Source organism: Marmota marmota, unplaced genomic scaffold, assembly GCF_001458135.2.
Source record: "Marmota marmota marmota unplaced genomic scaffold, marMar, whole genome shotgun sequence".
Taxonomy (NCBI): Eukaryota; Metazoa; Chordata; class Mammalia; order Rodentia; family Sciuridae; genus Marmota; species Marmota marmota.
In genome coordinates, this window is record NW_025999925.1 from 15,214,487 (window position 1) to 15,237,077 (window position 22,591).

Genomic DNA, 22,591 nt, shown 5'->3' on the forward strand with positions numbered 1-22,591 from the left:
CAAAGGGAACGTTGAATATTATGTGATTTTTTTGGTTGATATTCAAAATTAATCTGCACTGTGCCATAATAAACTAATCAGCTCACAGGACTGTTTTACCCTGAAGCTTTCCACCGAGGAGAGAGAGAGAGAGAGAGAGAGAGAGAGAGAGAGAGAGAGAGAGAGAAAAGATCTAAAATTTTCTACTGGATCTTTAAACATTCTTGCTCCTAAGCCTAGATACTTTGGAGAACACTGATATAAGCCTCTTTGTTGTTGAGTTTGTACCCACAATGTGCTCTTCATCTTAGGCACACAGATCCATGAGACAGAAAAATGACAGGATCTGAGAATACAATATATATTTAAATTCATATTACATATCTATTTATTTATTTTCCTTAGAAGTCCAACAAACTCTTGTGATGAAGCATAACCTTTGTTCTCAAAATGTCTATGGTTTTAACAGTTTGCTTTTGAGCTAACAGTTGTTTTCATGAAGAATATACATGCAAAAATGAACTGAGACAGTACACAGGCATGCAATGCATTAGGTATTAACACTGCAATATGTCTAAGACAGGAATTGCCAGTCAACAAGAAAAGTTCATTTAAGAATTATGGGATTTTTCATTGTCAGAACCTTGAGGATATAAATAACTAAATATTGTAAAAGTACTATGCTATGAAATACCTCATTATCTATCATTCTGCTTATGGAATGTTATGATTTAACCAAAGTTAGAACTTGATTTATTTTTTAACTATAAATTGGGAACCTTAAAAAAATGTTGCTCCAGAAGAATGCAGTCCTATAGAGAAGTTTACTAGATTTTTTTTCTTTTTCTTTCCAACATGGAGAGGGCAAATGCCAACCAGTTACCAGAAGTAACAGCTCAATAAATCAGGGTTCTATAAATATCATTAAAACCCTATTAGATAACAGTGTTAATTATTTGAGAGAACTTAATTCATAAAGTTAGACAAGTACTAAAACAGTAAAACATATACAAAACATCATCAACATTTATTTAAAATATAGTTTTGCATTACCACTGATGGCATCGTATTCTTGCTGCCAGGTGGAATAAGGACTCGGAGATCTGGTTTACGGTTATTCATTCCTAAGTTCATGGGGGGAGGAGATTTTGCTTGCATATTCTTGTTCAAGTTACCAGGTGAGACCAGCAGACCTGGTGAGTTTCGGGGATTACCATACCCGTTCCCTGTTAATACAAAACAGTGATAGCATTCATATAGAAATCTAGACTCAAACATGTTTCTAAAGACTGTGCTATGTGAAATAAAAATAAAAGCTAATGGTAAGACATACAGATACACACATGGAAAAAAAAACCATTGGATGACTGGTTTGGCCTCTGTGTAAAGAGTAACCCAATCATTTAATTATTTAATATTCCTCTGAATGAAGATTAAAACCCTTTTATGAGAAAAGAGCTTATATACATCGACTGGCTTGGAAATCAGCATATAATTTTTTTCTATTTAAAAAATCCAGGAAGATAGTCAGACAGTCCTACAGGGTCTAAGAAAAGCACAGAACTGGTCCTGCACTTTAATTGACTAGTTTGGTGGAGGCCTGGCTGGCGTGACTCACTCTTTCAGCTCATCGGTTTGGCTTTTATTTTGTGTATGTGTGTGTCCTTAAATGAAGAAAGGGCAGCAAGACTGTAATTTCTAGGATGTGCTGGGGGAGGGGAAGCCACTTACACATCTTGCTCTTCAGTTCCCCTTTTTTCTGGAAGTGAATACTCCCTATGGCTTTTCCTGCATCTGGTGTGCCCTCCTCACTAAGCAGTGATAACCCTGCAGCCTTGCCAGGATTTCCTGCTCACACAGATCTTTGAAAAGCAACTCCTCCTGAGGAGCTGAAATAAAGCGAGGGCGCCTCCACTCAAGTTCTGGTTCACTAGGCGCAGGAAGAACACAGAGGAAGACCAGAAGGACTCTCTCAGGATTCTGTTTAGCTCCCTACTAATAGATAAGTGGGTATCTGAAGGCCTCCATTTTTCATATTTCAAAATATACTGTTCGTGACAGGAAGAGCTACAGAGGTTGGCTGGAAATGTTACCTGAGCTGGAATGAGAGCTAACTTAGAAAGTCATCTGCTGGCTTCCTGCACGGCCCCTGATAGGAGAGTAAGACAAAACCAACTACTTGGTGCATGATGCTCACCAGGAAAGGAGACAGTTGCTTTCTGAGGCTCCAAAGGAGGCAGTTAAACCTCACTGTCACATTATCATCATCACAAATCACAAGTATCTATTACTCCTGGACCAAAGACACTGTTTGCTATCCATCAAGGAGGCAAGGACAGGGCTCCAGTTTTGAAAGGCCCTGAGCCTCCTTTGTGGTAATCCAGAAACCAAGGAACACACACGACTGAGACAAGGCAGCCTAGCGTGAGGTGCTCACAGAGTAATTCTGATTAAGTTTTATTCATTTCCCAGGAGGGAAGAGGTTATCCAATAAAGATTCATGAAAGAGGAAGGGATTGATGTGGGCCTCAAAAAAAGGCAGGACACAGGAATATAATTGTGACTAAGTGCTGAGGAAGGACTGAGGGAGGAAAGTTAAACAGCACAGGCGGGGACACTGTGAGCAATCTGTTTAAAAGGGAACCCACGAAAAAAGAGGGTTCTTTGAGGACACGGATGTTGGGCTGTGGAGACCTTGAATTCCAGGGTTTATATGGTGGAAGAGAGACCCACCAAAGCTTTAGAGCAGAGGAATAATGCAAGCCTCTCTCAGAATTAGGGAGGTCTGGTGGTGTGGACCAGTCTGGAGACCTACTGTGATGGCATGAGGTAGAGACAAAGAAGAATTGGGAAAGGAGAAATCTGAAGAAACATTTTTTGAATTAAAGTATATTTGAGGCTCATTGCACATAGCATATTTGTTCCTCATATCCAAATCACTTACCTGTCTCATTTTATGCATGAATGAACAGGCTGAACATATAACAAATAACTGCAGTATTAAATCTGTCAATTGGATTATATATACAGTTTTCCAAGTTAGGGGGGAAACAAATACTGCCCCCCCCCAACATGTGTTGAGTACACAGTAGTTGCTTAAGATATGTTCATTGATGTTTAATATAAATTACTCTTCTTAAATAAAACTTAATTAGCTAAGTTTTGGAGCCAGGCACAGTGACCTTCACCTATAATCCCAGCAGCTCAGGAGGCTGAGGCAGGAGGATGGCAAGTTCAAAGCCAGCCTCAGCAACTCAGTGAGGCCCTAAGCAACTCAGTGAGACCCTGTCTCTAAATTAAACATATAAAAAAGGCTGGCAATGTGTCTTACTGGTGGAGCACCCATGAGCACAATCACTGGTACCCCCCAAAATAAATTAAAAAAAAATTAGCTAAATTCTCTATAGCCAGCTAAATTTATAAAAAAACCAAAATGACCAGATAGTTAACTTAGACAGCATTTTGGTGGCAAAAGATGTTATATGAAACAATACATTTACCTTTTCGCATCAGGAAAAATAAAGACAAGACTGTAAGAAAAATCCTTGATAAATTGGAATGTTCAGAGGATTTTTATATTTAACATGTTTTACTGAATCATAATTGTGACTATGTTAGTGCCTTAGTTTGAATTGATAGATTCTACTGGATAAGAAGGCAATGAGGAAACCAATAAAATTAGTATTATACTTTCCCGTCAGCTGAAGTTCAGACAGACACGCTGAATACATGTGTCACTTACACATTAAGCCTGCGTGAGATCTGGTTTAAATAAACAATCAAATGGAAAATTAGCTAAGTAATTTCAAAAGAAGAAGGAAAAAATAGTCAGTTAAGCAGTGCAATGAAGCTTGAATAGATCAGAAGAAACTGAAGCCCCGGCTCGGTAGATGCCGATACTGGTTTGCATGGAGGAGTTATTTTGCTAAAAGGAAGTAAAACCGCTTCGTGAAATGTGTTGTCCTGTGATATGAGAAGCACTGGGCCAGTGCACGAAAATGGAAATGTGTCACAGAGGTTCTGAAGAAAGTTTCTTTTAAAAAAAACAACAACATTATTCTGCAGTATACTCACTGAGAAATTCCAACAAAGCCTACGTCTTTTGGCCTACATTTTAAACAATGATTGGGGCAGCAGCAGGGGAGAAAAACATACATCAGTTTTTCATCCGATAAATACCTCAAAACTAAAAAAACTGATTTAAAAAGCATTCTATTTCTGGAATATTTTTGGATATTTTTTGTTATTTGGAAATCATACCATTTCAGAAGATTCGTCACATATTTTAAGGTGTTTACATATTCAATGTAAAATATTTTGAACCATGATGACACTTCTTAAATTCATATTTTTAGAGCATAAAGTTATTTTTAAGAACAAAAAAAAATCCTGCTTTTTACGGCTGAAGTTCTGCTGTTTTTAGCATATTGTGCCAGCTAGCATTTTGGAGCCGTATAATAACCATTTCTGTTTCCAGCCACCAAATTGTTATTCTTTTGGCATAATATAGATTCAGGAATGCAAGACTGTGGATCCTAAACCAGTGATATAGAAACCTATCATTTGAAAATCAATGATGAATACATGTGTGTGGTTTACTGCTAAGAAGAACCTGCATTTAAACTGGCTGGGCAACCGCAGACTCCTCCTCACTCAAAATGCTGCGGCCTGTGTGGAGGCTGTTGTCCCACCTTAAGATAAATTCACCAGAGAGAATGGTCTCATTTAAATTCAGGGGTCGGGAGGTGGGAAGCTCCACCTCTCAACAGCCTTCTAATATACAGATTCAACCTTTCTTCATGCTGTGTTTTAAAATTACCCTCCTTCTGGACAATTATCAATTTAGACGTGACTGTATGCAGATGTCACATTCTTCTGACCACTTAAAAGCACAAAAATTATAAAGCATGAGTGAATGGATTTCCTGACTACAGATTATATATATATATAAAAGAGGTACAGACCAACTGTACAGTTAAATGAAGCTTTTATAGTTTCATTTGATTAAAAATATCATTTCATAAAAAAAAAAAACACACAACTTCAACATTCACGGTCTGACTTACATAAAGGAATCTACCTCTACTGGCTACAAGTTTGTAAACATTAAAATTAGTGTAAATACTCCAGGACTTCAAATATGGTGTTAGGAGAAAAAACTTTTTTTTTTCTTTTCATGGTTAACTTGCAAACACTTGCCCCCCCCCCCTTTTATTGACTCCTATTTTAAGAAGCTGTAAATTCAAAGAACATATTCCTGGCTTAAGATATTATGAGGAAGGCATTTTGCCTTGTCTTACAGAGCTCAATTGAGCATGTAGCTCTCTTTGAGCCCCTGGCTCTAAAACTTCCTTTTATTTGGATGTTTGGGCATTATGAGTCTTTTCATTTGTTGTTTCTTTTCCAAGACTTTCAATTATAAATACAAGCACATAAAACTAAATAAGCACAAAACTGAAACTAGTCCTTAAGGATCGTGTCTAATTTTTCACTGGCATAATCTTTTAATCTCACAAATTGCCGACTTTGACCATTCTTTCCGTCCTGTTCTTCCTCCATCTCCGTGTCCAATGAATCCCAATTCTTGCTTCTTTTTCAAGTTACTCATTAACATTTTGAAAATGTTAAATTCAAACATTGAGGGTCTCTTCTCTTTATGATAACTATCTCCATCTTCATTGCTTTCATCTCCATTTGACTGCTTTTCAATAACACCCCATCTGGTCCTGTGGTCCCTAGTTAGGGATTCTTCACCAGCCTCTAAGATGGACTTCAGGAGGGTGTGAACTTCCTATAGCTATATGCAACTTCTGTGATTATATGTGATATTAACCGGTCTACCCAGGGGAACCTTTCTATATTACCACTTCCAGCATATTACTTTTTCAAATAGCATTTAACACAGTTGGGTCAGTGCCCTGTCTGGCTCTCAGGACTGTCATAGTTGACCCACTCTCTCTATCTAATCCAATTTCCAATGGCCAAAGTCAGGTTGACAGTCCTCTGAATATGCCCTAGTCTTTGCTCTAGCAGTTCAATAACTGGCAGTGTTCACTTTCCTGTTTAATTCAAATTCATCTTTTAAGGATCAGCTATAGTTCCAACTCTTTCATGATGCCTTTCAGACAACTTCAGCCCACACTGAACTCACTCTCCTCTAAACTCCTGCTGCAATTAGAGGCAGGGATACTGTACAAACTACTATGTCTTTAAATGTCTCATGTGCTTGGAAAACATATAGAGAATATCCTAGAAAAATCAGGAATTATTCAGGAATGGCACTGAGAATTGATTTACTGAGGGAATCTGAGAAGAAAACTAAAAATGTGAAGGGTAACTTGTTAAATTCCAACATTGAGGATCTTTCCTCTTTTTTTTAAAAAAAAAATTTATTAGGTATTGGCAGACCTTCACTTATTTATTTGTTTATATGTGGTGCTGAGAATCGAACCCAGTGCCTCACACATGTGAGGCAAGCACTCTACCACTGAGCCACAACCCCAGCCCCAAGAGTCTTTTCTCTTTATGCTACTTTTCTATTTTAGATCATCATTGTATATAGGTGGCCAATCCACTATTTGAGACAAAGTATTTATCAACCATATAATATGTAAGAGAGGAAATGACGCAAGTGCCATTCTATGAAATTTGTTTACAGAGAGTTAACTGAATTTTCTTTTTTGGCTATCATATCTGTTAATTATTTCAGGCACATTATCTTAGCTACTTCAAATAGTAGCAGAATCAAAAGGCACAAATTTTTCCTAACGAAGATGAAAACTTTAACGAGACACTGAACTTTTCTTCTACAATGACAAACATTGTCATAGGTTGTCTCAAGACAAGTCTCAACAGTAATTAATTCACACAAAACTTTTCATCAAAATATAAGCAGCCTAGGAAAAAGAATGGCAGGAAGGTGGCAACTATGAGTGAGTAGAATTTTATTAGAAGGTTCAGAAAGAGACTTCTCAGAGAGAGGAAACACAGGACAGGACAAGAGCAGAGCAACTGTGTTCGAGAACGATGAGCCTCCTATGAAGATGAAACACTGGATGTTTTAGAGTATGCAACCCTCAGGAGTTGGACAAGAAGGCTTGGCAAGCTCTCAGATTATGTTCACTTTATACTGTAGACTTTACAGTAAACTTGTACCAAACTTTATGCTATAGAAAATGAGCAGCCAATGATAACTTCTCAGTGGTTAGTTTTATTACGTGTGTATTAGGGAAATATTTATAGTGGCAGTGGAAATCAGAACCTAAAAGGGATTAGACTGCAATTAGGGAGGCTAGTTAGCATGCACCAGACCCAGGACACATGTGGAATGAGATCCAAATGCAAAGAGGGAAAGATTGACATGCAGTCAGGAGCAGGGGGGAAAGGAGGGTACAGCAGATAAATTCAGGTGCTAATCACCAATGTCTTCAACATAGTTCCTTCAACCGTGTGGAGCCTTAGCCTTCTAAATATAAATGATTAAGTAAAAGAAGCATAAAAGTAATCCGAATCAGAGACTCTCAGATACTCATCTGAGGCAGGTGTTGTCAACATGATTGTACAACAGTATTAACAACAGCAACACAGTATAGCTTTATTTACCAATGACATTCAAAACATCAAGCATGCACATTAACTGTCCCAAATAGTACTTGGTAACTAGTAACTGCTATGTAACTGTTTGATATCATATGTGGATGTAAAAGACCTTTAATCCTAATAAGGATAACCCTGTGAGATATTAAAAGAATCCTTGTTATAAAATGAAAAAAACTGAGGAATAGAGAGGTCCAGTAACTTGCTCAACATCAAACAGCCATCAAATGGAGAAGCCATAATAGGAACTCAAGCAGTGTGTCCATGCCCTGAAGCTGAAATACACTGCATTGCTCCCTTGAAAATCAGTCATGCTCTGAGCTTTAAGAGCCCTCTATGTCTCATCTCATTTTAAAAGTACAGGATTACAGAGGAAGAGGAGAAATAAATGAAATTCAAGACCAGGAATCGAAGACTTAAAGGTTCTCCTAAGTCAGAGGTGGTGTGAAAGTTTGAGGAACACTTGACATGGTCAGCTTGGGCATCATAAATAGAAGATACTGCACTCATATAAAGAGATACAGAATGGCAATGTGCCAGATCATATTTATGTTCTCCCTCTGGATAAATATTCACAATGAATATTTAAAATAAATAGGAAACATTGAGGCCACACTAAACACTAGAGCAACTATTTAACTTTGGTGCACTATTTACAGTGGATAATTACATATGCTTTTAAAGACAGATTTCGTAAAATTTTAGTCAATAATCTTCTCATGACTAATAGAGGGTAAAGATGTTTATACTTGCTGTCAATTAAAAAAGACCAGCTTCTACCAGAACCACTGGACATGTTAGAAAAATGTCTGGGATTTTATGGTACCTGCTATTAGTCATCTGGAAAATAACTCATAATATATATGCACCTAAAATTGCTTTGTGTACTAATTTGTTAATGGTATCTGATTTGGGGGAGTTTGGAGCAAATTGCCACAGGAGAATGATAAGCTGAATACACAGCTGTACCTTTTATGAGATGATCTGCTTTTACTTTAGGAAAACGTTTTACCCATTTCTTTTTCCTGGTGGTGGTAATTGAACGTAAGACTGTACATGTTAAGCACATGCTCTACCACTGAGGTTCAACCCCAGGCTCTTAGTTTTTCCTTTTATTAGTAAAATTTTGGAAATATTTACAGGATAGCATCTTGTTACATAAATGTCACATTCATAATTATGCTCACTACCAATTCATAATAATGCTCATCAATTTACATTTGACTTTGAAAAAGTTTTACAAGTTAGTTTTATTATCAGGATGCTATCTTGTGTCTCAACTGAACCTACATCTTTTCACAAAAATTACTTTAATTATATATGGTAAACTTGCTTATACAACCCCCTACTCTATTGAAAATGACACTCTTAAACAATTTTTTAGTGGAAAATATGACCTTCTAGATTGCATTTTATATTTACTCTGCCATTTTATTTTATTTTTTTTATAAATTTTTTTTTATTATTTATTTTTTAGTTTTCAGTGGACACAACATCTTTTGTTTGTATGTGGTGCTGAGAATCGAACCTGGGCCGCACGCATGCAAGGCGAGCGCGCTACCGCTTGAGCCACATCCCCAGCCCCTACTCTGCCATTTTAGAAACTATGTTACTCAGCTGTTGTGAATCACAATCAATTCTTTTTCTTAAAGGGAAAAGGCGATCATTTTCATGGATGGCTCTAAAAGAAAAGGCAACCACAATTGCCTTTCTGGCTCTGGGGTCAGAAATCTGGAAATGATGAAAATTTCAACAAGACTAATATAGAAGGGAGGCAAATCAGATCTGATTCTTATCTTGCTAAAGACTCCTGGTTATAGATGCTTACACACAAAATCAAGTCTCCACTCTTTCTAGGGGAGGAACCAATATTGTAAAATATGAGATAGTGAAGAAATTCCAGCAAAACCTCAGTACCTTCTGTGGTGTGTTCTTAGAAAAAATACCCAAGATCCACTAATGCCAAGGCTATTCTTGGCGGGACCAGTTCAGGGCCAGCTGACATTCTAAAAAGAGATTAACCTCTTCTGCTTAACCATGTTACCTGAAAACAGAACAGAGCATTGCACATTTCACATCTAGCCACTCTGCTTAGTGATCTTTTGTACATTAACAGTCTGTCTGTCAACTAAATACTGAACTTTGAACATGCACACATATTCTAAGCTCTAGAGAGGGAAGCAGAAGCTCAGAACTGTTATTTATCACTAAGTTGTTTTTCCAAAAGATTGAGAGTCTGTGTCATAAAGTGGGTTTATGTTGGCAAGCCACTCTCTCATTTGTTCTAGTACTCATGAGGGTCAGGCAGTATCACCCCAACTTTTGATAAATGAGGAAATTGAGGCTTTGGGAGCTTCTGTGTCAAGACTGAGATCTCCCTGTCAGCAAGTGGGAGAGCTTTGATATGAATCCAGAACACAGGGTCCCACTGAGTTATTACAAAAGCCAGATGTCTGAGACTTAGCATGCCTCTGTATTTCTCCCTCTATCTCTTAAAAAAAAGCTCCATTTGCAAATAAGTAAGAAATGGACAATCTGATGTTTCCAGTGCACAAAATATTCTTCTGCTTTGCATACAGATTTACTTAAGGGATACTTTTTAATTGCACCATCAAAATGATATTGAACCTTACTATCTTTAAAAAATTCCACTTAGCAATGAGTGATGGATTTATGACTCATTTAATTGTTCACTCCTTGCGATTTTGGGCCTGTCTCTGCTAAAAATGAGGGGGTGTCTTCATTATTGACACAATCGCTCATTCTTTCAGTCATTTTTCTAAACAAAAATATTGAGACAGTATAAATTAGAGAGAACGTGACAGAAGAGAAAGAATAATTACTTGTGGTTTTAACATTTACACAACTGCTTTGAACACATCAGAAGTTCATAGCGTTCAAAGTGAAATGTGTTGCACTGAGCTGTGCTGCTCTCATGTTCTGCCTCAGAGTGATGGAAAAGTCTGCTTCACTCCCACAGTTAAGGACAGAGGGCCACACCAGATAGCTCTGGGAAGCTGACCAGTGTGTGCTCATTGTACACTTAACTCATATTACTGGAACTGCATTAAACTAACCTTAGTTTGGTTAGAAAATAAAAAAATATAGGTAATTCCCATAATAACAATAGCTATCATTTATTAACAAGTGCTTACATTGCGGCAGAAACTGTGTTGGAAGTTTTACATCAATTATCTCACTGAATTCTCACAAGAATCCTGCAAAATGGGATTTTCACAGACTTTCTGAAGGCAATACTGTTCTCTTTGAAATAACTTGTATATCATATATTCTCCTTGATTACTATATTATCCTGAATATCTGCCATTAGAATATTTTCCCAAATTACTGCTTGAGCAAAAATTCTGTTTCATGTTTTCATTGTTCTCATTACATTGCTTAATACCAGTGGTAACTAAAGGTCCCTTTTTTCATGACTGTTATATAAATTAATGTCTGCGGGCTGGGGATGTGGCTCAAGCAGTAGCACGCCTGGCATGCGTGCGACCCAGGTTCGATCCTCAGCACCACATACAAAGATGCTGTGTCTGCCAAAAACTAAAAAATAAATATTAAAATTCTATCTTTCTCTCTCTCTCCTTTAAAAAAAATAAAATAAATTAATGTTTGCACACACAAACGGATGATGGACTTCAGTTTGCTTTTACCAGTATATTACAATAGCCTATATTAGTATAGCAGGGCTCCCTCCTCCACAGACTTTATATACAACATAATTAGTTCTTTATCATAACTGGAAATGGTAAGTGAACTCTAAGTCCAAGAAACTGTGAAAGGAGGGCACAGTCTCTACGCTAACATGAAAATACTGGGTTCAGTTAAAACAACAGAGTGGAGAAATTATGAACCCAGGAACTACTTAGCACCCTATGGGGACATCTGTAGATTATAAATTCAAATTGTTTCATGGAGGTTCTGGTACAGTACACTTAGTTTTCTTTAAAGTAGCTAATGATGTCTCAAATATGAGTCTGTATCAGATTATATACTCTTGGAATTGAAATTCAACTGAAATACACTAAGTTAAGTCTAACTGCAAAATTTAAGTGATTGGCAAAAGTTTATCTAAAAACAGCAAATTATACTCTTGGCTGACAGCCTTGAAGCCTCAAGTGAGAAAGTCCCTGGTAGGTAGAAAACTGATTTCCAAAAGAGGGGTTTTTTAACCACATTCCTCCTTCAGCATCTGCTGTCTACTTATGCACAATTTCACATTACTGATGATTATGAAAAAAGCTTTTTTATGTGTTATCTCTAAATAAAATCTTATGGTGATGCCAAAAATAGGGAACAGAGAACCCAGTAGTATACAGGGAGGAAAAAAATGGTTGCTGTGAGGAAGAAAAATGACAACTTTGAGTAAAACTCATATTTAGAGAAGAATATTAACTTCTTGAATTTAATATTAAAAACGGCCAAAATTTTATTATCAGTTACACTCTTACAGTAAATCAATATGATATGAACAGAGAGACCAATTTTTACCTTGATTTACTGAATATAACTGACAGGTAGGTGAGTAGAAGAAATATATGGTGTGGAAGCGGGCATGGTGGCACCCTTCTGCAATCCCTGCTACTCTAGAGACTGAGGTGGGAGGATCCCTTGATTGCATAAGTTTGGGATCATTCTGGGCAACACAGTGAGACCCTAGCTCAAAAAAACCAAAATACATGGTTTGTTAAGTTGAAAATATGACAAACAAAGGGCTATAAAATCTGCTTCTATACTCTCCACAAAGTTTAATTTGAGATTTTCTTTCTCCCTCTGGAAATCAAAGTCCTTAGGCATTAAGTCCAGAGCAAGAAGTTGAAGGCAGGTTTTACAGTATCCTGAGTTGACCTGCAACTTCTTTCATTTGTCTTCTCTTTGACCTGCCTTTGCCGCACTGACAGCAGCCCCCACAGAATGGCGTCAAGGCACTACTGCTCTGTGATTTGCCAGGGATTGTAGATGGAAGCGGACACTGACTTTCTTGGCAGTGGCTGCAAAACACATGCTGCACATCACCCAATGAGAGGACTGAGTGTTTTTTTTTTCCCCCTTTAAAAAATCTAGATGACCTTCGGTTGGGTTAAAACTCTCAGTGTTACTTAATTTCACAGATAAAAACAAAAGTCAATGCTATGTATCTTTATCCACATTTTGGGTGAACTCCCAATGTAAAACAGGATAAATTCAGAGTTTTATTTTTTCCTTCCATAAGAATGAATACAACTATTAACCCAGTTTGTTTTGTTTTTTCATTTGCAGATTAATAATATTTTTCAAAGGATGATAAAAATGGTATCTGTATACTAACAATTAGTTTTCTTATTCGAGAAAAAATAAATGGCATTCTTTTGTGTTTCTGGAATATTATAACCTGAATTTGTTAGGCAATAAAAGGGCAAACTTGTTAAAACCAATATTTTGAGTCTAAATTCTTAAACATTTTGTTGATATTTTAAACCATTGAGAAATGGGAGGAAGTCTTTCGGGTGATGAGCAAGTCAACCCAGAGCCAGGTATGGTGGTACACTCCTGTACCCCAGAGACTCAAGAGGCTGAGGTAGAAGGATCACCAGTTTGAGGTCAATCTCAGCAACTTGGAGAGACGCTGTCTCAAAATAAAAAATAAAAAGGGCTGGGAATGTAGCTCAATGGTAGAGCACCCCTGGGTTTTATCCCCCGCTCCCCAAAATAAGTCATCACAGCCAAGAAATTTCTGATAGGTGTTCTCAAATACTTGCAAAACAGTGTTATCGGTACAAAAAAATTAAATGTTATATGATCATTCCTCTCCTTACTTAGTTCTATGTTGTAATATGCTAAACTTTCTTTCCAATGTTAGATAAATCAAACTGCTTTATGATTATATAATCATAACATCATGGATAACTGAATTGCAAAGGTATTTGTGCCCATTCATATGTAACTGCTAAGTTCAAAGGTACTAAGTCATGAGAATGTCTTGCTAGATGGCTTTTTTTCCAGAGCCTGGAAGCCAGGTCTCCCTGTTTTCCGTCTGGTATACACAAAAGTACATTGCCACCATCAAGTCTCCAAGTATTTAGCTGATATAAATTAAGCATTCCAGAAATGACAATGCTTGACAACCCAATGCATAAAATAGTAAACAATTAACAATCAAAATAAAGAAACAGCTGTTAGTTTTTTTTATATAAAATTATGTCTAATTTACAATAAATGCTAATTAAAATTATTAACCAATATACATAAATCTCCTTTGCCTCATTGTCAAACAGCTATGTAGAGTCTGGTGTGGTGGCACATGCCTGTCATCCCAGCTGACTCAGGAGGCTGAGGCAGGAGGATTGCAAGTTCTAGGCCAGCCTCAGCAACAATTAGCATAACCCTGTCTCAAAATAAAAAAAAAAAATGAAAAGGACTGGGGATATAGTTTGAAGGGTAAAGTGCCACTGGGTTCAATCTCACCCCCGCCCTCCATACAAATAGCGAGGTAGACTGTAAAATTCTGTAAAAATTTCAAAGGAATCACTAAAGGCTTTTCTTCTTCCTCTGTCTTCTTCCTTTCTAAAATATCAACCATAAATCAGTAGATACTGTACACACTGGTACTTTCTACTTAACAAAAGGCAACCATATTATCAAGGTGAAAACAGAGGGCACTAATAGGGTAGTGCATAACCCAACAAGGCACTGCTGTGCTAACGGTTATTTCCATCAAATCTAATGATTACAACAGCTCAACAGAACTTGATCTTACAATCATCAATAACCACTCAGATTAGCATGTTAAAAGCTTTAATGTACAGAGATATGACAAAATGTAACTTTAAAAGCACTGACTTCTCACTTTGCTTGTTGGGAGGAATGGATTAAGTAGTAGAGGAATAACTGTCAATTGAATCCTAGAAATGTCACTGCTACTAATGCATTATAATGACTTGCTGTATATATCCTATATCAAGAGCATAAGCCCATCTTGGTACTTCTTCATTACTACTTGCTTTCATTTTTGAAATTACTTCAACTTAAGCGATAAGAACTTCATTGCTTTAAGAGTTGATTAGTGATAATCTGAGATACCAACCTGCATTTAATTTATTGCTATGTATCAGCTTTTCAGGTTTTCTGTTATATTAGAGAAGATAGTAAAACCTCGCCTTACTGACCCATGTGCTCTCCATTTCATCAAATAGATATTCACTGTATACAATATTAAATACATTATTTTTATAAATTACAGATGAAGGGTATATCATTTTGTTTTAAAAATTACATCATTTATTTAAAATGTTCTTCCTGCTTTACATCAATACTCTTTAAAACTTCTATGTCTAGAAGATAGATGTTTTATTTAGGTAACATTTACTGAGTATCGACTATACGTTAACCCTTATACATTGAGCTAAGAATACAAACTAAGACACAGTTGCCCCCAGAGATCTGTGTCCAGGAGAGACATGCCCAGACGTTGCAATTATGATGCAAGATGATATGCACCATTAGTACAGACTGCCACCATTAGTACAGAGAAGAGGTGCATAACTCCTCTGGAAGAGCCAGGAAAGGATTTCCTGAACAGCTGAAATAAAATCTGAGCAATGACAAACAGTACTCAGTAGCCCAAAGCAGGGAGGAGAAGGCATAGGTAAGTGTGAGCAGCTTTGACACCATTTGTGAAAAGGACCACAGTAGAGAGTTAAGAGCTTGGATTCCAGCCAGGATGATGCCTGAGTTCTATTTTGGGCAATTGTTTAATCTCCCCTTGCCTCACTGGACCCATCTATAGAAAGGGTATAACAAGAGTTTCTACTTAAAAGAATCTCTATGAAGATGAATGAGTTACTTCTTTTGGCAAAACAGATAATAAAAGCAATTTAAATGTTTATTATTAGTAGAGCTGAAGTGCAAGGTTCTTGATGGCAGTGGAGGAAGAGAAGTTAAGACTGAAGAATAGGAATGGGTCACAGATAAGAGGCTTTTGGTGAATTGCAAAAGACCTGGGAAGCCACATGCTGAATTTTCAGGATGTAAAGGCTTTGAGAAAGATCAATTAGTCACAGGGAGACTGAAGAAGAATGTAATGTGAAGCAGAGCACTGAATTAACATGCTCTGGATACATCCCTGTGGCACTGGTAGGAGCCTCAACCAGGGCAATGGGATGGGAAAGAAGAGGGGTAGATTTAGAAAACACCTGGGAGAGAGTTGGTAAGGCATGGCTCAGAGCATGACAGGATAACAGAGAAGAATGGCTTAGTGAACTGGCTGGGGAAAGAGGCTACAACTTTATGACTGAACTGAGCTGAAAAGGAGAATGCTTACCTTTTTGGTCTTTTGATTCTAGGCACATAATAAATGTTGAACTCCCTTTCTTCCTTCATGAAACTATTCCCTTTTTACACTCTGATATGACTTGATTTAAAAAAAAAAAACTTCAAAGGCTAAAAAGCATTTAGTTTGATTGCAGAATTGCCACTTGGCCTTAGAGTTTCTAACTCTGAGACCTTTAATTTAAATGAGAATATTAAAAAATTGGGAGTTATTTTGCCTTAATTTTCTATTTTGAAAATGCAGACACACTCTGGCTGATCTTGTTTCCCTCTGGTGTTGTGAGATTCTTTGACATCAGCACAGATATATTCTGCTTCAACATATGATACTGGTTGGCATGTGAAAGAAGAGGAAGAGGGCTGAGTTTATGGGCAAGATGTGACAGCTAAGCTCAAGACCAAATGACATCTGTAACAGGTGTGCCTTGGCACCATGTTAGAAAGAGCTTCTTCCTCTCCCTTTAAAAAGTGGGTAAGTAACTATATACAACTGTGGAGAAACTATATTCTCACAGCTATAAGATACAATAAAGACAGAATAATTATTGTCTTTAGGGTGGAACAATTGTCTTTTTCTTTTCTTCTATTTTTGAATTAAAAGAGTCTCATGCCTACAGCAGAGGTCTGAGGTAGAAAGATGCATTTGTTAAACTCCTGAGACTTTGCTAGTGGAATAATACTATAGCCTGTTATGTGGCAAACTTTTATGCTTACAAGATGGAGGGTCTTCTCTCTCCCTGGAGGGCCAATCAACTTAGCTGACTGTCAGGGAACTGACAATGACAGCAGCATTGAACAATCAAACACTTTAAATTTTCAACATAGGATTCTAAAGCATTCTAGCTACTACGCAGTAATAAGAGACCACTTCCATCAAAGCTGTTCTCCTCTACATATTTTTTTGCTATAAGTTTTAATAACTTTCATCTCTACTACTGACTGTTCCTATATTCTCAAGAAAACTGGTGCATTGAGATATTAGATAAATCATTATAACATCTAAGTAATTTTTCTTACATTATGTCTTGGTCTTTGTGACCACCCAATTCTTGGTCTCTACCCTTCTCTTTAAACATAGTGTTTGGCAGAGACTTGAATCCAGGAAACACAGAGGTCTGGATTTAATATGGTTCTCTAATTTTGAGACAACAAACTACAAAGTCTTTTTTCAGGTGAAAAAAACCCAACCATATCCTTTCTAGAGTCCAGCAAAATAACTACTATTAAGTTCACTAATTTGCCTCTAATTTTCAATTTTATATGTAAAATTTTATATATAAATAGGAAGTTAGAGCTATTCATCCTGTTAATTCACTATGTAGTTCAAATTCTTTTTCGTCATCACTCATCAAATTAGTAAAGAACCAATACCAAAGAGGGAGAAACACTACCCCCAAATGGACATATTTATCCATTTGTATGTTTTTGTATGCCCATTTTCTTTATCTTTTTTCTTATAATTAGTAGGCTATTATACTTGACCCTGGTAAAATATTTTAATTAGGTTGTCCATGGATATTTCAATAAACTTGAATTTTTTTTGACATTTCAAACATAACCTTGTGCCATTCATGCATGCCCCGCCTATTTAAAATGTATAGCATGTTCCAGCTGCAGAAATTACCATGGTTACTTGTTATGCCAATAGCAAACTACAGATGGCATTTAAAAGTATTGTGCTATCTTTCTTCTGCATTGAAAACAGCATTTATATCTCAATAATCACAATATCATGAATTATACAGAAAACTGCGGCTATGAGACAACTGGCCATGGTTTAAGAAGTTCTTAAGAGCTAATATATATTTAAGAGTTTTTTTTGGGGGGGTAGATTACGTTGATGTTCTCTGAAAACTCATTTTAATGTTAAATTTGGTTTTATTACCAGATTGCTGAATCGTTAAAATCTTATTCCCTTCTTTTCTTTACTCTCTGTTCTTTAGAAATGAATAGGATTTCAGTACTTCTTTTGGGTGGAAAATGATTCACTTTTACTGTGAAATGATTAACAGAGAACACACAAAGTGTGACTTGCTAAAGGGACTCTTATGTGTAGGAATAGTATCTAGGATTAAGTTGATTTGTTTGGAGCCTTCAATTCTCTCACTGACCAGATGAACCCTTTATTAAGGACGGTTCTAGTTAATAAATAGTTTTCTTGTAAGTTATTATTTAACCACTCCTGCTTCAAAAAGTGCTTTAGAAATTCTTGGGGCCATTTTCCCAAGCCTCTCACAGACCTCTCAACTTTACTTTGTACAAAAAAGACTGACTTCCTGGCAATCTAGACAGTGACACACAGTGCAGTAGGGAAGTCCCTGCTTACCTGCGCTGGTGCCTGCACCGGACGTGAGGTCTCCACCCATCAGACCACCTAGGGATTAAGGAGGGAGATCAAAAGGAGAAAGGCTAAAGGCCCACAGAACAAAACACTTTACCTTTAGAAACCTCAGTATTTTGTCCAATCCTGAGAGTCATAAATTTGTAAAGTGCTACCTAAGTCAGATGGCTGACATTTGTTTTATTGTGACATGCTGTGCTCAAATGTTAAAAATACATTCAATCACTGACATTTTGCAGGATCTTTTTTTTTTTTTTCTAGGAAAGATTATATTAAAAAAATATCCAGTCTTTGAATGGTAGCTTCATTTTATTATTTCCAAATCTAGGTCTTTCCTATTCTTCATAGGCAATAAAAAAATTCAGGTCCACTATATGCTCAGAGAACCATATAAATATATCCTACACCATATATGTAAATATATCTTACATCATTAATTTTATGCAATGCTAATTGTCCAGAATTTTGACCACTTTGTAAGTCTACCCACATAAATTATACTGACACAATAAACATGTTTTCACAAAGTTAGGAACATATGCTTATTCACTGCTAATTTAAGCAAGTAGATTAACATTTGACAATGTTTACATGAGAGTTGGGTTGTTTCAACAAAATGCTGAGTATAATAATTACTTTTAGTTTTTAAGGAATAAGCTTTAACCAAAAAATAATAGCAAAAATGTCATCTAGTTTTTCTAATTGCTTCATTATTAGTTGGTTCAGGGTTTAGAATTAGATGAAAATGTTCATTACTTTTTGTTTTGGGGGGGTACAGGGAATTGAATGCAGGGGCACTCAACCAATGAATCACATCCCCAGCCCTATTTTGTATTTTATTTAGCATCTCACTGAGTTGCTTAGTGCCTTATCATTGCTGAGGCTGGCTTTGAACTCGCCATCCTCAAGCCTCAGCTTCCAGAGCTGCTGGGATTATAGGCATGCATCACTGTGCCTGGCTTGTTCATTACATTTTAAGAAAATATTTCCCATCAAATATTGTTTTGGAAATAAAATATAAAATTAAAAAAAATGAGCATGAATTTATCAAATAGGAAATTCAACTTCATTTGAATATCTGTGAAAGGAATACATGTGGTTATTAAAATTCATATGAAAAATTTCAAACATATTGAAATATAGACAGAATAGCACAATAAAGTCCTTTGTACACATTTCCCAGACTCAGGATTTATAAAGTCTTCTAGAGGAAAAATTCTTTAGTGAATAAACTGCTTTAAATACAGTTATATGTGCCTAAGATATTCTAAAATTTTCTTTATAAAGTGCTTTCTTAAAAATATAACGTAAATATATAATGGTTTGCTTATGTGATTTATAAATACAATTATTTTTGATGCTGCTTTTGGAAGTAAGAAGAAATAATTAAGCTTTTTTCAATACACACTGAATTAGTTCCCACTGGGAGTTTGGCAAATCAAAATGGTATTCTTCTGTCTAACTAAAAAGAACAAATTAAAAAAAAAAGAGTCTTCTTGCCTTCAAGTTCTTTCAATCCAGTGGGAAAAACAGACACATATTTGATACTGTAAATTGTAATGTATCCTAATAATGGTCGGACTTTCCCTGAGCAAAAATTTCACTTCTTTATGACATTCAGAGTTGAACAACATTAAGGAGACATGCAGAGACAAATCTATGTCCAGTACACATGAGATGACATGCTCCTGACTTCATTTCTTTGTTTTTAGTTCACATTTCCTATGAAACATGCAATCCTATTATCTATATTTTCAACATTTAATTCTTTCTGGAATAAGGTATTGTATAAGTAAATAAAATTGGCCAAAATAATAAATCATTAAATGGGACAGATGCTATCAGAGAGTGCAGGGGCGGGTTTCACAGTAGAAGTGGCACCTTGGTAGAAAGAAGCAGGAAAAGGGCATTTTAGGCAGGGGGACAGCAGAATGAGAAGTGTGTTGACAGGATTTTTGACATCCTGTCTGAGAAGTACATAGTTAAAATACGGTCATGTGCACCGGGCATGAAAGTGCATGCCTCTACTGCCAGAGCCTGAGGCAGGAGGATCATGAGTTCAAAGCCAGCCTCAGCAACTTAGTGAGGCTCTAAGTAACTCAGAAAGACCCTGAGTCTAAATAAAATGTAAAAGAAAGACCCTGTCTCTAAATAAAATTTTAAAAAAAGGGCTGGGGATGTAGCTCACTAGTTAAGCACCACTGGGTTCAATCCCTGGTACCAAAAACAAAACAAAACAAAACAAAACAAAAAAACAGCCATGTGAGGAGATAAGTGACACCCTAAAAGACAAAATGTAGACTATGAAAGATTTCAAAAGATATGCTAAAGATTTAGGCTTATCAGATAGAAGACCTAGTAGGGCTGGATGCTAAGCAATGAAAGGATGAAGGTACATAACTAGGAAACCAAAGAATATCTCATAGGAAAAACAGCCTGGGCTTTGCCAAAAGGGGCTCCCTCCAATGGCTTGTTAAGATTAAGTCCTTTTGAGGGCATACCTGTGTTACCTGCACTGGGAGGTCGATGTGTTACACCAGGAGACATACTATTCCTTTGCAGAGAAGGGTGAGCCAGTGGCAAAAGGTTTGGGTTTCCCAGTGAGCTGACGGGGTTGCTGTACACCAAACTGTTGTGGCTGGACACTGGGATGGAAACTGGCATCTCAAAGTTGGGAGGTGGAACAGCCTGTAGGAACAGAGACAAATAAACCCAGAAAATATAGGTAAAAGAAAAGAACAGCCACAGAAGCTCTCAAGTACAGGCAGTGCTTACTTTTCCAAGAAACATTCCAATTCCAAACCCCATGGTGTGCAGAAGACCATGAAGAAGTTGAGATCATAAATTGATTTCTTTAATATGCTCAGAGCTCTTTCTTTGCAACTATTAGAAAAGGTTTCGCTTTTGTTTAAAACAAAGCCCCATTTCATTAGACTCCATTGTCTTTGAATTCCATTCTATTAAGTAATAATTGTTCATTTGTGATGTCTGAATCTGGTGCCAGAAATGACTGCAAGATCAAAGGTACATGACTGTGATGACTTCACAGATAAAAAGGAGGATTAAAATGCAAACCAGAGCCTTTGGTTTAATTGCTTACTGAAGCATATTTATGCAGAAGTTTAATGATATAAAATCATCCCCAGGCATGTGAATAGCACATATAGTTTAATTATTATTTTAAAAAATCTGTCTTTTAAAACTAACTCTAAAAATAATAGGCATTTTAAGATACAGGTTTCAACAGAACAAGTACCATTCAATAACTTGCATTTCAAAATGATAGCTCAGTAAATATGTTTCACATTTTGGTATATACCTACTACTACCGACAAATGGCAAGATCTGTCTCCAACAAGACAGTTGGCAAATTTAGTGAACTGAAGCTGCATGGATGCCCAGTTACAGTGATTCAGGTCTCAATTATTGATATTTGGTATTATTTCTGCAACTGAAGAAAAAATATGGTTTATGTTTTTGCCTGCACTAACTAATAACAGTTGTAAATACCCTTCCCTTTCTTTCTCTGTTTTTAGCATTACAAATGAAAATACTGTGTGAATATATTGCCAGAGGACTCATGGTGTCAGATCATATAGGATTCTCAATATAAAATTATATATATGTATATATATCATATATATGAGTATAAATCCTTTATACATGCATGTATATGTGTACATATATACATTTACACATACATACATACATGTGTATGCATGAATACAGGATTTATACAAGTCATGCCCTCAGAGGTTCTTAGTAAACCACTGTGCAAGTTCAAATGTGTGTGTATGTATGGCTGTTTGTTTTGGGTTGTTGTTTGTTTTTACTGGTTGACTGGCTGGTCTGGATCACACATTGTGCTCTGTGGCACTTCTGTGTTTATGTTGCTGATTACAGTACTGTTTTCTGTTTATGTTTATGCTCCCATGTTCTTCATTTCCCATGTTTTTTTTCTTTCATGTTTTAGAAATGCTGATATTGACAAAAGTAAACATTTTGTGCATTTTTCTTTTATGTGTCTTTGATTCTTTATTATATTTGAGGGAAATAAAAAAAGTTCAAGTGATATAATAATACAGACTTTTTTAGGTCATTTATGTATTGAAATGATAAACGGCAACAGAAAATCTGCTGTAAATGGTAACAGAAAATAATTTTGGATAAACACCATGACATCGTGGAATTTTTGATAAGACATCTAAGCATGAAAGTACCCCAATTTCTAGAGCCCTATTAAAGACAAAAATACTAGTGTATGCAGTAAAGTAAATGTCCATAGAATGAATGAAATATTGTATTCCTTCATTAAAAGGCTAATAATAGCTCCAGCACACCAGAGAAAACACA

At 36.4% G+C, this 22,591-nt stretch overlaps 1 protein-coding gene across 26 annotated transcripts in view; it reads right to left on the reverse strand.

Moving 5' to 3' along the window:
• Mef2c (myocyte enhancer factor 2C) overlaps window positions 1-22,591 on the reverse strand; it is a 164,656-nt gene that overhangs the window by 12,902 nt on the left and 129,163 nt on the right. For 24 of the 26 annotated variants that reach the window (XM_048800266.1, XM_048800270.1, XM_048800255.1 and 21 more), the window contains 3 exons: window positions 20,740-20,926; window positions 18,224-18,271; window positions 1,033-1,205 (listed from right to left, as the gene is read on the reverse strand). In XM_048800266.1, the coding sequence (XP_048656223.1) occupies window positions 1,033-1,205; window positions 18,224-18,271; window positions 20,740-20,926 (408 nt within the window). The remainder of the gene's footprint in view (window positions 1-1,032; window positions 1,206-18,223; window positions 18,272-20,739; window positions 20,927-22,591) is intronic. The other 2 variants (XM_048800263.1, XM_048800267.1) reach the window with 2 other exon arrangements.